The 15,463-nt window shown below is 46.8% G+C and overlaps 1 protein-coding gene across 1 annotated transcript in view; it reads left to right on the top strand.

The window, feature by feature from the left end:
- The first annotated feature begins 1,661 nt into the window (after nt 1–1,661).
- LOC104014584 (alpha-2-macroglobulin-like protein 1) overlaps nt 1,662–15,463 on the top strand; it is a 31,103-nt gene continuing 17,301 nt past the window's right edge. The window contains exons 1-14 of the mRNA XM_087766024.1: nt 1,662–1,720; nt 1,875–2,058; nt 3,709–3,853; nt 4,516–4,731; nt 4,892–4,912; nt 6,214–6,298; nt 6,676–6,790; nt 8,824–8,932; nt 9,791–9,900; nt 10,717–10,881; nt 12,100–12,333; nt 13,214–13,277; nt 13,791–13,936; nt 14,477–14,623. Of these exons, the coding sequence (XP_087622150.1) occupies nt 1,662–1,720; nt 1,875–2,058; nt 3,709–3,853; nt 4,516–4,731; nt 4,892–4,912; nt 6,214–6,298; nt 6,676–6,790; nt 8,824–8,932; nt 9,791–9,900; nt 10,717–10,881; nt 12,100–12,333; nt 13,214–13,277; nt 13,791–13,936; nt 14,477–14,623 (1,800 nt within the window). The remainder of the gene's footprint in view (nt 1,721–1,874; nt 2,059–3,708; nt 3,854–4,515; nt 4,732–4,891; nt 4,913–6,213; nt 6,299–6,675; nt 6,791–8,823; nt 8,933–9,790; nt 9,901–10,716; nt 10,882–12,099; nt 12,334–13,213; nt 13,278–13,790; nt 13,937–14,476; nt 14,624–15,463) is intronic.

Genomic DNA, 15,463 nt, shown 5'->3' with positions numbered 1-15,463 from the left:
GAGAATCAAATATGCTCCCAGATCAGTGACATACAGTGCTTTAAACCTGCAGATTATCTGAATGTCAGTGCTAGGTTAAAGGCTAGTGTGTTCCTGTTACATCGGACTGTGCACTAAGAGAGTGGATGCTAAGCACACATATGGAGACTGTGCCAAAGTAAATCCAGGGGATTGCTTCAGCTGGGAGCAAAGAGTGGGTGGATGGCAAATTCACTCTATATTGTGTACCCTTGGTTATGCTCTGCAAAAACACAGCTGGGGCCAGGGCAGGATGAGGACATCCACCTTCAAATGAGGTTGCAACTACAGGGCAAATACATCTAAGCCCTGTCAACTTCACTGCTGCCACCCAGCAAAAGGAAATACAAGGTTGCAGTGCCTGAGAAGAGTCTGGAGGAGATGGGTAGTGGTGTCAGTGTAGAACTACCTCATGGCTGGAGGAAGCTGGCAGAAACTGGACATCTGGCTTGGGGGGATATAACGTAGAGATTTGCTAAAATATGTGGGTGCTTAAAATGTCTTGCTTTATTTGGAAAGGCCTTACAGTGGAGCTACGAGGGGAGTTGGCAGTGGGTAGCAGGAGCAGCCCTGGAGAAGGTTCTGTACCCAGGAGGATCAGACATGGCTGGGATGGATGTGTGGACAGAGGTAGTGATTCAGGGAATGGAGATGAATTGAAAGGTTTTTACACCAAGCTCTTATTAAATACTGGATGAGAGGAAGATCACTAATGATGCACAGAAAGAGTATTGAGGATGCTTTTTACAAGCTGAGGACAGCAGGTGGTGTGCAGCTTTGGCTCTCATTTGTATGCTACAGCCAGGATCCAGACCAGCCACAGCTGAGATGAGTGTTTCTCTTAAGTCCCCTTCAGCCTGGGTTAGACGTCACCCACCCCACAGTGCTCTGGCACCCCATGGCCTGGAATACCATCTGAATGTAGATGTGGGTGGAGAACTGTGCTGTCTGGCCTTTACTCTGCTGTTGGTGGAAGCGAGTAAATATTAGCTAACGTCATTAGACTGGAAGAGATACTCTCTCATATAAACTCCCCCACTCTTTGGACTTAGAACCATCTGAGGGGGGGTATTAAGGATTGCTCCGGCCCATCAATACAGGCAGTTCTCTCCTCCTGTGTGGATCTTGTCAGCTGTCTGTCCCAGCCCAAGCAATGGGAGCACCAGTGCTCCTCTTAGCCCTGACCCTATTCCCAGTCGCAGCTGCAGCAAGCCTGGAACCGTGAGAATATCTCCTTTTGATTTTGGGGTGCTTGGTGGAAGGGACTGTCATTGAAGGGTGGTGCTGAGGTGCTGCACTGTTTAGCATCACAGAGCTGAATGGTGGGGGCCTTCTTCTCAGGTAGGCTGAGCAGAAGCAGCTCCTACTGAGTCCCATTGGAGCGCTGGGTGTCGAGAACCACTGCAGGTGAAGCCCCTGGTGTTTGCTTGTGCAGGCACTGCACTGCACACACTGCAAAACTATAGAAGCCACAAGTTTTGACTCTGTTCATCCTGTGCTGGTGGGGGTCAAATTTGGTGTGAGGACTGAAGCCTTCTGCCTCAGCCACTGAGTCTTCAGCTTCATTCCTCACACAGCCTTGCTCTGTGTACTTGCAATTGGAGTACCGTACACTGGGCAGCTGTGTCCTGGCTGGTGGCAAGATGGTGACAGACATACCAGGAGCCTTCTGGTTCCACACTGGGCATGTTGCTTCTTTCTGGTATAGTAAGGGAGCTGCACTGTAGTTCCTTCACTGCAGGCCTCCAGACATTTCTGACCCCTGGTCTACCTCTTCATGAAAGCAGCTGAGATGGATTCTGGCCTGTCCACCTCAGCTTCTGAATTGTTTTTGAACATCTCCTGCTCTCTTCTAGTCACTATATGGTGGTGTTCCCTGCTGTCATTCACCATTCCCAAGAGGAGAAGCTCTGCATTCACCTCTGCTCCCTGACTGAGGCTGTCCACCTGGCTGTCACCCTGGAGGTGACAACCCACAATCACACACTGGTGGAACAGGATGTGGAGAAGCCAGGCACTTTTCGGTGTTTCATTTTCAAGGTGAGTGTAGCTGTGGCTGCTGATTTGGCAGTGGATGGTCTCAGACAGGAGCCCAGCACTTCTCTGGGCACACTGTCCTTTGCCTTCCCATAGGTTGCAAGCAGATTAAGTGTATTTCCCTACCAGTGTCAGGCAAAAAACAGCAGTGTCCTGCAGCCTAGCAAAGTAGGGAATCTTTTCTGTGTAGATAAACACCTGTTCTTTTGATCTGTATTGGACCATTTCATTCTACTTAAAGCCTGTTGGAAAACACTGACTTTCAGTTTACTCAGTGTTTAGTCCCTAAAAAGGCTTGTATAACACAGTGCAAGTCAATGCATAGAGAATCCATTATTTTCATCCTTGCTTCCTCAGAAGCCTGTCCCTCCAGCTCCGAGAGGACTGTCCTGCTCTAAAGCTTCATCTATACTGCAGGGTGTAGTTGCAGCCTGCATAGACATTGAGCTTGCTATAATTTAGCTGTGATGGGTGGCGATGGTGCTGAAGCCACAATGAACTGAATTTTACCTAGCCAGTCCGGATATTTCTTGGGTGGCTTGAGTTCCTGTCATTGCAACTTTGCTGCTCTTGTTAGCCCAACTAGACACACTGAGGCTGGGGCATGACTACAGGACGTTCAGTTACATTGCTGGAGAGCCATGGAGATGTGTCTGATGCTGAGGCTCTACAAACTGCCCCTGTCTTTCTCAGCACCACACTAAGTTGCTGTGCCTATGCCCTGACTGTCCTGCAGATTCAGCAGAGCTCAAGGAGGGTCTGTAGTCACTTCTGGTTCTTGCATCAACAAGACAATGGTTAACTAAGTGTTTGGTGCCAGCCCTTAGGAGAGAGTGAGTCCTGGCTCTGGAAAGCCAAGGAAGTCTGCCGTTAGCAAAAAGAACCTTTCTCCTGGTGAGCTCGGTCTTTCTGATACTGAGATGCCGTGTTTTTGCCTGATGAGTATCACATTTCCCATCTTGGTCAGCTCCAGATCCAACTTCCCTATGGTTTTTCTTGGTTTCATAAAAATCTCACATTTATGTGAAGGGAGAGAATGACATGTCAGTTGGTTCACTCTTGGGTTCATGAACAAGAGACAGGCGGTGACTGCTTCTTCTCCCTATAATGACAAGCAGGTTAGAGACAGAGTCATACAGTGGAATTTGGACTCTGAAGTTTGGAGATTTTTTAACAGTGAGATGATGTCTCACATCTGGGATAAGATGCAAAGTCTCTGATTAATTTGTTTTCCATTTCCTTGTATCAATCAACCTAGGTGCCAGAGTTCATTCTCAGGAAAAGAGATGATTCCACGTCACACGTAAGACACCTCTCTTGCCTGTCTCTCCTCTTACAAACTAGAGGGCTTCAGCTTCTCCTGTGTCTGAGCCATGTTAATGTTGGAGATGCAGGGTGGGAAAGATAGTAAAGGGAGAAAGAAATGTGGAAAGAGGCAAACATGACAAGGAGAAAGGCAAAGAAAAGAGAATGAGGAAGTTGGGGAGCACGGAGAAGACTATGACTAGGGAAAGGAGAGAGCGGAAAGGAGAGAGCTAAATCCAAGGAGGGGAAGGGAGGAGAGGGAAGTTGGAGATTTTGGTAGGACAGGTGCCTCTGTTTCTCCTTCAAGCTACTTGTAGTCTCAGGCAGCTTGGTTTTTTCAACTGACAGCCAGAGGAGGTGGTTTTTCTGCATGTCCTGATCCACAGCGGGGACAATGTGCTCTTTGAGGGTCGCAAGAAGGTTCTGGTCAAGCCCCAGAAGAATGTAATTCTGGTAGAGACAGACAAGGGCTTATACAAACCTGGGGAAACAGGTAAGGCAAGAAGGTGGCATATGGAAATGGGGAGGGAAGGGTCAAGGTAGCAGCCACATCTCGGGGGAAGATTTCATCAAGTGAAGCAAGCTAAGCTTGTTGGAGATGGAAGAAAGCAGATCTTTATTGTAAGATGTTTCCAGGAACAGTATGAGTCAGGATGTTCCCCTCTAAGCTGTGCTGCACCAAATGCCCAGCCTGCTGCTCCTGGGTGTTGTCTTGGTGAACTATCTCTAGTAAGACCTAAAAGGAAAGCCAGGACCCTCCAGGACACTGGACAATCTCTTGTTGTTTTTTGAAGACTGTTGATTACATTCAGGTAAAGCCTAGAGTGACAGTTCCAAGCTGTATAAATACAGAGTTACTCCACAGTCTTCACAATATGAACAGACTGCAGACAGACCAACTCCACCGTTTAACACATCGTTGTAATCTTCCCAGGTAAAGGCAGTGAGTTTCTACAGCCTGCAGCTGCATATAAACCTCCCAGACAAAGTCCTCTGGGGTGGGAGATGCTGGGGAGGGCTGTTTGGGGAAAGACCTGAATACCTCTGAGGTAAACAGAGAGACATGAATACTGGAGCACAGAAAAGAAGAAGCAGATTTATGCAAGGACATGTTGCAGCCAGAATGCTTTATTATCCTTTTCTTTATATCTCCAGTGAAATTTCGAATTGTGAACCTTGATGAGGACCTTAAGGTCATTAAAAATGAGGTGAGTATCACCTTGTGCTTTTCTAGAAGTAGGAGCTTCAGCATGAGGCACATTGAGAGGCTCATGAAAGAGACATCCCCCTTCATGTCTGTTAAACCATATGAACAAATGATCTTTGAAGAGGAACCACTCATCCACTGGTCCCTTGAAGAAAGACTGGAGTGTAAGCTAGCACAGAGGGAGGAGGAGACCTAGTGTGGGACTTGGATGGGGCAGAACTTTCTGGTCAGGGGACCACGTCAGGCAGTGTTATTAATATTGGTTCACATGGATGCTGTTCTGCTTTGTACAAAACTGACCTTGTGTTTCTCTTGTTTTTACAGTATTCCCAGATATGGCTGCAGGTAAGTGACAAAGAACTGACCAAAGGCAGATGTCTGTCTCTTCTACTGTGCCCTTTCACTCCTGGACAGAGTTGTGCCACAAATGTAACCTCATAAGGTTATGGATCAGGTTCAGCTGAAGTCTTTTCTATCTGGTCAGCCTTGGTTCTTCATTCAAACTGGCACCTCTATGATGCTGAGCTAGAGGCAGGGCAGTAATGAACATTTGCCCAACACCTTGTCTGCACAGAGCACAAAGCACAAGGCTAAGTGCTCAGTAGATGCAGCACAGATACTTCTTCTCATGGTGTTATGGTATTACCACTTCCCAGTAGCTTTACTGTTCTTGGCAGCCTTCTCAATTCAAAAGTTCAGTAAAAGGATACTGGAGGGAGGAGAGGGAATCTCGCCTGGTGATCTGGCATCCTGTCTACTGGGGCAAGGGTAAGCCCTTGTAGTGCCTTCTTGTGCCCAAGTATGGCTGGACCTGCCAGGTACCCATACTCCCAGCATGACTTGGTGGTTTTGCATGTCCTTTCCCAAATAGGATCCTGAATATAACCGTATTGCTGAGTGGCTGAATGTAAAGTCAAGACATGGCATTGTGGATCTGTCCTTCCCCCTGGCCTCTGAAGCACCCCTTGGGAAGTATACCATCTCAGTGCAACAAGACATGGCTCAAAAAACCTTCAGTGTTGATGAATATGGTGAGACTTGGACAACAGAGGTGAGGGAAAACCAGTGTGGGTAGCTGGAGAAGAGAGCAGGACGATGTGGCCATGTTCATCCGACCTTTTGCCCTGGGAGAAGAGCAGACCGGGGACAGGGACAGATTGGTCTGTGCACACATCTCATGCTGGGCTGGAGGTTCTGCAGCTGCATAGGGTACAAGGGAGAGGCTGTGGCCTGACACCTTGTTCTAGCTGCAGCTGGGCCCTGTGATGAGCACTTTCTGCTGCTGATTGTCACCCTCTTCTACACTAAGTTTACTGTCCACTCCAGTCAGCTGGCATTATAGGAAGTGGCATCATGCCTTAGTCCCATTCAGTTGCAGTGATGTAGGTAAGGACAAAACCCTGTGTCGTTTAAAATGTTTATGCTTGACTGCATGACTGTAGAAAGCAGTCCCATATGCAATTGTAGCAGCAAATAGAGGGTGGTGTGGCTGAAGGGAGTAACACCTATTGCAGCATAGTGATGAATAAGTGGGGACATTACTGTCTTTCCCCCCCATCTGGACTGCAGCTATAACAGAACTTACAGTCAGTGCCCATACTCAGTATTGCTTTTTTTTCCTCCATTCATATCTTCCTTCCATGCAGTGCTGAAAAAATTTGAAATAAAGATTGATCACCCTCCATTTATCACTACAGCAGATGAGGAATTTCAGCTGAAGGTCTGTGGCAAGTGAGTACATGATACCGTTGTGATCTCTGGCCTTCGGCTCCACAATCACCTCCAGATTGCCCATAGCCGAGAAGTGGCCTTCCAGCATGATGTTCCTGCATTACCCTGTGGTTGGGGGAGCCAGATCACTCTCTGGAACGGGCTTCTTCTCGCACCTAGTCATTTACTGTGAGGCTGAAGGACACTAAAGATGCTGGGTATAGTGGGTGGAGAGGGATGCAAACTAATTTTAAGGGATGAGCTGAAGTTCCTAAGCAAACAAGGTACAAAGCTGTTCCAGGTTCCACTTCCCCGCGATAAGGGTGGGGGGTGGCCTGGGTCAATATTTCTGCTGAAGCAGCCAGTCTTCAGGTGAATGTTTCTCCCCTTTGACACAGGTACACCTATGGGAAGCCTGTTCAAGGGAAAATAGATATTACTTTTATCACATTATCCCAGGATTTTGAAGGCGATTTATCAAGTTCCACTGAGATGTTGAAGCAAAACAACAGGGTAGGTGAACAAATAGGAGAGTGGAAAGTATAACTTGTGTTATACATAAATGTATGTCTGTCCCCTTAACCTGCCTCAGTGCACCTCTGATGTGCACCAATCTGATGTGCCCCAATTGGGGAACAAGAGGCTGGAGAGTAGCCCCTCGGAGAGAGATCTGGGGGTTCTGGTCGACGGCAAGTTGAACATGAGCCAACAGTGTGCGCTGGCAGCCAAGAGGGCCAACTGTGTCAGTCGTGTCCTGGGGTGCATCAAGCACTGTATTGGTAGCCAGTCAAGGGAGGTGATTGTCCTGCTCTACTCTGCACTGGTACTCATCTTGAGTACTGTGTGCAGTGTTGGGTGCCACAGTACAAAAAGGACATGAAGCTACTGGAAAGTGTCCAGAGGAGAGCCACAAAGATGGTGAAGGGTTTAGAGGGGAAGCTGTACGAGCAGCGGCTGAAGTCGCTTGGTCTGTTCAGCCTGGAGAAAAGGAGACTGAGGGGAGACCTCATCGCGGGCTACAGCTTCCTCACAAGGGAAGGAGGAGGGGCAGGCGCTGATCTCTTCTCCCTGGCGACCAATGATAGGACCAGAGAGAACAGCAGGAAGATATGCCAGGGGAGGTTTAGGTTGGACGTTAGGAAAAGGTTCTTCACCCAGAGGGTGGTGGAGCACTAGAACAGGCTCCCCTGGGACATAGTCATGGCACCAAGCCTGACAATATTCAAGAAGCATTTGGACAACACCCTCAGCCATATGATGTGAATTTTGGGGTTGTCCTATGCAGGGACAGGAGTTGGACTTGATGATCCTTGTGGGTTCCTTCCAACTCAGGACATTCTATGATTTTATGAATCTGTTTAGTCTGGTGTCTACCCACTTGCTAGACCTGATCAGATCATTGATTCCTCTTCCTGTGACGCTATTGCTTGAATTACTGCTCTAGCTGCCCATATCTGACTCTGTTTCAGGAGAAGGTGTAAGCTCTGTGTAAGTAATGATGCCTGGGGCCTTTCCCAAGGGTCTGTATCCTATTGTATGGAATCAGATCACTGGTCTATTCAGCCCTGTGACATCTCCCACCAATAAACAGGCTATCAGAGCATCAGATGGTCTGTGGCTTAATACCCTGTTTCTTGCTGTATCCATACAGTTAATGGATCATCTGAAGCTTGCTAGTGTCCTATCTGAGATTATGTCCAGTGCTGGTTACACTTTCTGCACATTTGTGTTCATTATACATTTGTGGTTAAGCTCCGCACTTGTTTTTTCCCATGGCTTTCAGATGCAGCTCTTTCAGCCTGAAAGTCACAAGAAAATATTTCTAAATGTAGAGCAGCCAGCAACAAGCCAGAATATAAAAATCCATCTGGATCTCTGCATCTTTTAAAATGCATCCAGTAGCAAAATATCTCCAGCTGGAATGCTGTACAGTCTTAGCTGTGCAAAACCAACTGAATGCCAGCTCCCTCTCACGTAGCATGTAAGAGGCTCTGCAAGGTTCTCTGGGGAGCTTAAAAGGCATGACTAGAAACACTTTGTCCATGTCCCCTCTCTGGCAGATTCTGCCTTAATGCTTGGCAAAGCTCTTGCAATCTGTAACTGGCTGGATGCCCTTGTTTAACATGGCCACATCACAGAGATGGCCATGACTGGAAAGCCATAGCATCAGGCTTTATTCTTCAGGGCTATATAGTTTCAGGAAGGAGGTTATCTTTAGCTCAGGTAAAGACACCCATGCTCTTTCAGCTGCAGCATCTGGGCTTAATCCAGTCTCCTGAGTGTGTCTGTGACATAAGAAACCCTTATGTGATTTGCCAGAAACGCTTTTTTCTGCCACTTTTTTGTTGACTGTTTAATCCAAGTGTGTTGATTTTCTTCTCTGGCTAAGGTATCCATGATGGGTTTCTGCAGTTATAGGTTTTTGAGCTTCCATCTGTTCCACATGTATTTGGAAATACTTCTTTAGGATTGCCCAGCATGTATGAAACAGCTCCTCTTCCTCCACACCATGGTCTTACTCTCTGTTCATATCTCTCTTTCTCCAGACAAACAAGAATGGCTGCACTACTTTTACAGTGAAGACAGAGACTCTGGAATTAAATGAAACCTACAACTACATAATTGTGATAGGAAAAATGGTGGAAGATGGAACAGGTACTGGAGGATATGTGAAGTGTTTCCTTCTTTGCAGCCAACTTCTGATCCTTTCTTTCTTTGAAATTTTTGGTTTTGACCTTTCTGCAGCTGTTGAATTGCTTTTGAAAAAGTACCTTGAGGGTTCCCAAGTTTTCTGGCATGATGATGGTCTCTATTCTAGTACCTCTGCCATCTGTTATTACCAGATTTACTAACCCTCTCCACCCTTCATCTCCACTAGCACATAGATAACTTTTTAGTGATTGCCTGGACACTGAGGTGTTCCTCAGCCAGTTGCAAAGCCCTGGCTAGCCATGGAATAGCCTGCAACAAACCCTCGCAGTCCTTGCTAATTGTAGTGCACCATCCTGACACGTAGTACCTACCCACAGTCTCTTGTCCTCTTTTCCTAAGCCTCAGGCAGGGCTGCTTATGCACACTCCTGCTGTTACGAATCCCATTCTGCTCCCTTTTAGTCTAACACAATATTGATTGTAAGGAGGTAGATTTTCAGTATCAGTGTTAATGTGCACCTGGCTCTGGAAACTGGAGGTGTCCATTGTTCGAACTGTCACACTGTGGGTGGGGTCCTTCAGGCCACTTTTAGGCATCTACAGTGTGGTTGTCTATAATTAAACAGTCATCTAGTTTCTCTCAGTCTTCAATAAAGAGAAATAAATACCTACAGGGTACGATGCATGATGTCATGTAGCAGAGGGCCCAGAAAGATTGAGGGAATCATACCCTAGAAGAATGTATTTTCTCTCCTAAATTTAGAGATTGTAGGTGTTGTAGATAGTGTCAAAGCATCTTCTTGTCTTCTGCTTCCCTAAGAGCACTGCTAGGGTTTAACAGATTTCTCATCTCTCCACCCAGGAGCAAAGACTGTGGAAACAGCTGAAATTCCTATTGCAACGAGAATGAAGTCTATAGAGTTTATCAACCTCCATTCATTCTACAAACGTGGACTACCATACACAGGGAAGGTAACACCCAGGGATCCCTTCTCTGCTGAGAATATATCATAGGTTTCATGATGCTTTTGTAGGCAGAAAGCAACAATCTCCAGGAAAGTAAGTGCTGCTCTGCTGGTACCCAGCAAGTATGAGTGAAGCCTCCTGTAGAAGCAATTTCTTCTCCCCATCCTAACCTAGTATATTCCCTGGACAGAAATTTTGGAGCCAGCTGCAGTCTCTGGAGGCTTCCCCAGGAGTAGCTCCTGAAACTAGTCTGTGTGATAAAAGGCATATGAGATGGGGTGGTGTCGGCAAGGAAATAACATTCCCTTTGGACAGCTGTCCAAATGCTCATGTCAACTTGGGAGAAATCACTAAAGCCTTGTATATATCAGTTCACTGGCAGTCATTTCTGACTCAAGTCCCCTGGGTGCTCCTAGGACTGCTGTCCCATTGGGGCTAGAAACATTTTCACCTGGGCCAGTACTAACCCCAGCATGAAGGAGGGCAAGGAACAACAAGAGTTAAGTTGCTGGAGACAAGACTGTTTCTGATCATCAAGGATTCTGCAGCATTGTCCAAGAAAAAGCTCAGGATCTGAGGAAATCACCTTTTTCCCCCCCAATATAGGTGTCTCATTTGGCTGCCCTACTGTTAATTTCTAGTCCTGAACAGCTGCACATTGTTGGTTTTGTGTATTTATTGCACTTTTATTTGGATCCTTCCAACCTGTCTGAAAGCTAGAAGGGCTGAAGAAGCCCAATGATAGAAACAATTAATATTAAGCACTGGCAGTGCCTCGGAGTGTGGCACAATGGGGTATTAACTTCCTCCCCTTCTCTGCAGATGTTCTGCCACAGTGAAAACTCTCCCCTCAGAAATGAAACGGTCTACCTAACAGTTGACATCAATGAGGAGGAGACACACCTGTCATTCCTCACAGATGAGAATGGGGAAGTCCACTTCTCACTGGATACCACCAACTGGAACAGCACGCTGGTTTCTCTGAAAGTGAGCATCAGCCACAGAAAAAGGACAATAAAGTGAAGGTAGACTGAGGAAAGGGATAGAAAGTGGAAGAAATCTTAGGTTTTGGAGCACAGTCCTCTGGTTCTTGATCTCATTTGACTATATCTGTAGAAGCATCGTTGATTACTCTCCAGTGCCATCTCCTCAGGGAAACTGGAGGCGATGCTGCAACAGTTCAGCTAAATGGGCACCAAAGATGCTCTGCTGTCCTGAGCTAGAGCATGATCCTAATGTTTGGTATCCCCCCTCACCTTCCTTTGACTCCACCGAAAACACCTGTTAGTCTGAACATTTCCTTGGAGGAAATCTCCCCTTTCTCCACTCTGGCACATGTTGGAGGTGGCTCAGCAGAAATGGCAGTTGACACCTCTCTCTGTTGAACTCCACTTCTAGTGGCTTCCCTTGCCCTGCAGCAGCACATAGCTTGCCCAGGCTCAGCTTGGCAGGTAGTTGCTCTTGATCTCCCTTTCAATACCAGACCTTGAAGCACTTGGCTTCTTCTCACAACTTCTGATCCTACACCTGGAGCTCATTGTTACCAGCCTGGCAGTACACCCACATTCCTGCAGCTGATGTCAGCTTCATGCCCAAGTAGTACGATCTATTGCCATCCATTTCTCAGAGACTGGAACTATTGTTCCATATGTTTTTCACCAAGACTCCAGTCTAACCAGGGTGAGGTTCCTAATTTTGGTTGGGCAGGATTTGGTGATCAGAAGTTCTGTTATCTAGGAGGTAGATTTCTGTCCTCAGGGAGCCTGGGGACAGGCTCTCATTCTTGTTCCTATGCCCATGGCTATTGTCCACAGAGCCCTAAATTATGTGCAGAGAAGAAGAGCTTCACCATACAAAAGCTGTTTAGGTGCCTGTTGTGCTTCAGGGCATCTGACCAGAAACACAAACTGAAAACAGGGGTGCTGTGCTGGGGTTAAAGTCTGGTGTGGGGTGTGTCCCCATGGAAAGATAAAGGAGGAAAAATGAGATTGTGGGCAAATCTACTAGACTTAGATTTTTGCTAAAACTTCATAAGAGAAAGTCTCATAAGAGACTTTAAAATGCCATTTAAACAAAAGATATTTTAAGCATACAGATGTGTGGTCTGCCATCAGCTCAGGTAATAACTTAGTGTTTTCAGCAGGTGTACAAGCTCCCTGGTATCACTTGATACAGATTGCCAACTCATGTTTTTGTGCTCTGAAGGGTACCTACAACCTTGGAAATGATCATGAGCAAGATTCTTCTGAAAGTCACACAGGAGTCGAGGATAGCTTCCACTGGCTGAAACCTTTCTACTCTGAGAGCAACAGCTTCCTTGAGATCAAGGCCAGGAATGATGCGATGCCCTGTGATCAAAAGCAGGAAGTGCAAGTGGATTATATCCTTGACCAGAATAAACTCAGCTCTGAAGCAGACCACATTGATTTCTACTACTTGGTGAGCATAGAAGACAACTGAATCTCAGGGCAAGACTATGCTTACTGGCATTTACCCTTTTCACACAGCACACAGATACAGGAAAGGGTAAGCTACTCCCAGGCCAGTATAAGTCAGTTTGTGAGTTCTGTTCTGCCCAAACCTCCTCCTGTTTTCCAGTTCCTGGATCTGCTCCCAGCCCCCAGCTTCTTTGCTTTGTTAGGAGTGCCTTGACCTAAGCTTGGGTGGTAGATGCCTGCCATTCACCCTACTTTCTAGTATGTTCACATGGGTGGCAGTGGAGGGCTAGCCTGATTTCTGCCCAGCAGGTATGTCCCAGAATTCCATCTGTGTCTGGGGCAACCTGTCTGGGAACTATGAAGCAATCTCTGGGGAAGCTGACCTCCCCTGGCCTGCATATTTAGAGGAAAAGGCTTGAAATTGCACAGGGTCTTGATGAACTCCAGAGGTATATAATCATGTTTTGATGAAGTCTACTTTCAAGAAAGTGAGTCCAAAGCAAGAGTGTGACTACAGCCTAGCTGAGAGGTTATGAGTATCTTGGTTACTGAACTGGGCTCATTTTTACGGTCAAGAAGTACCATATCCTAGTAATGTGAAGATCAGAGTTCACTGTGGCTTAAGAGCAGCTGCTCTTAGCTTCAGACATACCTCTGGCTTGGCAAGCAGCCGTGTGTTCTCATTGCCTAACCAACACCTCTCAAGTCCCTTTCTAGCTACACTATCACCATCTCTGCTGCAGAGCTCTTTAGGTCATGTCCCACCAGAGGAGCTTCTGTGACATCTGTCAGACATCCTTCTCTCTTCTCTTCTTCTTTTCCCACTCTCCTCATACAGTCAGAATTCAGGCTCTTGAATGGCTCTTCTCTTTGCTCTTCAGGTGATAGCAAAAGGCAAGATCATTTTCAGTGGAGAGAAGCAGGTGCCAATTATCCAGCATGAGAGTGAGTAGAAACACATGAAGTGCCTCATAACACACCCCAGAAAACTGTGACCGCTCTCCAGTGACAATCTCTGCAGGTGTTATGCTTATCCATAGGTGGGAGCTATTGAACTGAGTTCTTAGTGGTGGTCCATTAGACCAACACAATCTTCTCTCATATCAGTTCAGTGTCCTTCTAGGCAACTCTCCTTCTCCTGCCTTGTCTAATGGATCTGATATCCAACCTTATGACTTTGCTGCTAGCTTGTACCTTTGGAGAAGATATAAAATTCGTGTAGCTTGCCTGTTTATCTCAGGTGCAGTAGGGAAGAGGAATATTTTTGCCAATCTTGAGACAAAGAATTGGCCAGTATCCTGGGTTTATTCTTAATCTGTGACAGTGTCTGTGTGGGATGTTCTTATCTGCAGGTAAAAATTATTAAATTCACTCTTTTGATTCGTATTGTGTGTCCTACCCCAAAGAGCTGATTCAATTGAATGCTTTATCTCTCTTCCTTGCTGCTATCTTGTGCAGACCTGCAGGGCTCCTTCTCATTGACTCTGACTATTGGCAATGACTTCCTGCCTGACATCAATCTTCTGCTGTATGCAGTCTTCTTGGATGGAGAGGTGGTGGCTGATGTGGAAGAGTTTCAAGTAGAAAAGTGCTTTAGACACAAGGCGAGTATAAACACAAGGAGTGAGATAGCATCATTGATGTGATCTGGCCTGCTGTGGTTTCTGGTCCTGTTTTATCCTCAGCCATGTGGTGTAAGCTGGATACATGCCAAACCAGATGCCCAGTATTTTTGGCTGGGAAACAAAACAGGTAACCTGCTTCTTCCCTGAATTCCTAGTCCTGCCCTCCCCAACACTGACGGCAAGCGTTTTCCAAGGAGTAAACTAGGCCCCCTTGAACTCTGTTTGCTCCCCTCATTCCCCATAACTGACTTGGGAACACACTATCCCCCATGTTCTCCCTAACACAGAACAGAAGCCTGCCTGCTTAGCTCCCTGTGGTAGCTCTGGATCAGAGGGTGGTGGTAGAGGAGTTCTGGCTGAGCAGCCCCTGTAACCTTCCCAGTAGGTTTCCAGGTGGGCCTGTCTCAGCATCTCAGCCACCTTCCCTACCTTATTCTCTGTATTTCCCTCTGCTTCCCAAACATCTGAGAGTCACAGGGTCCCACTCTCCAACACTAAGCCCCCTATCTTCTTTTGCAGGTGACACTGGGCTTCTCACACAAGGAGGAAGTCCCGGGATCAAAAGTCAGTCTGGACATCAAGGCTGCTCCAGGGTCCTTGTGCTCTGTCCAAGCTGTTGACAAGAGTGTCCTCCTGAAGGAAAACAATACCCTAACAGCAAACACAGTGAGTACAGCCTGTGGTAACCACGCTCCTAGAGTCTGCCTGCCTTCTGTCTCCATGTGTTGGTGGGAGGAAGCCCATAATCCGTCCCAGGACATGGCTGCAGTGTTAGGTGGCTGCCCTGGCATTCCCCCTCCTTGGCCTCTTCTGAGCAGTTATGTGGTGATCATGTTCCTCATGCATCAGCTCTGCACTGTGGGCCTCTGCCTGGAGGGTGGTGGATGCTGCATGGCACTGCAGCGGTAGGCAGGGAGAGCAACTTCAAAGAGATGCTGGTGCTTTCCACTTGGAGGGAGAGTGCTTATCAGCTTTCCTCACATTCACCTGTCTCTCTGCTCTTCCATCTTCCACAATGCAGTGAGGCTAAACCTTTGAAATGGAATTTTGCCCCAGTAGGGTCCTCCTATCCTTCTGCCCCAAACATTGCTGAATTATAACCATATGACAGATCAGGCTGAGCACCTGAGCAGTTCTTCAGAAAAGAGTAGCTAGGGGACAGCACCCAGTGCACAGTGGCCAGTGAAAAGTGGTCAGGATTTTGTTGGCATTCTGAGAATCTAGAAGGGTTGAAGGAACTTACCTTAAAGCAGACGTGTGTTTCAGTGGAATGAATTTAAGACTTAGAAAAAAAGTACTGCAAGAATTTAAAATCCTAACATAATTCCACAATGTGTATCAGAGATAATACACATGTATATGCCTCATGCAAAGTTGTAAGTTACGTTATAGCAGGCTAACCTGTTACAAAGAAGCTTCACCAAATCCAGGGGGACTTGCTGCACCTGTAGATAGGACCCACCGTGTGATCTGGTGTTCCATTTTACAGGAATGCTGTTCTAGGGC

The sequence above is a fragment of the Nipponia nippon genome, unplaced genomic scaffold (assembly GCF_047370975.1).
Source record: "Nipponia nippon isolate SJK-2023a ecotype South Korea unplaced genomic scaffold, ASM4737097v1 scaffold_3, whole genome shotgun sequence".
Lineage (NCBI taxonomy): Eukaryota > Metazoa > Chordata > Aves > Pelecaniformes > Threskiornithidae > Nipponia > Nipponia nippon.
The sequence above is the reverse complement of the archived record's forward strand: the minus strand, read 5'-3'. Positions and strand labels throughout refer to the sequence as shown.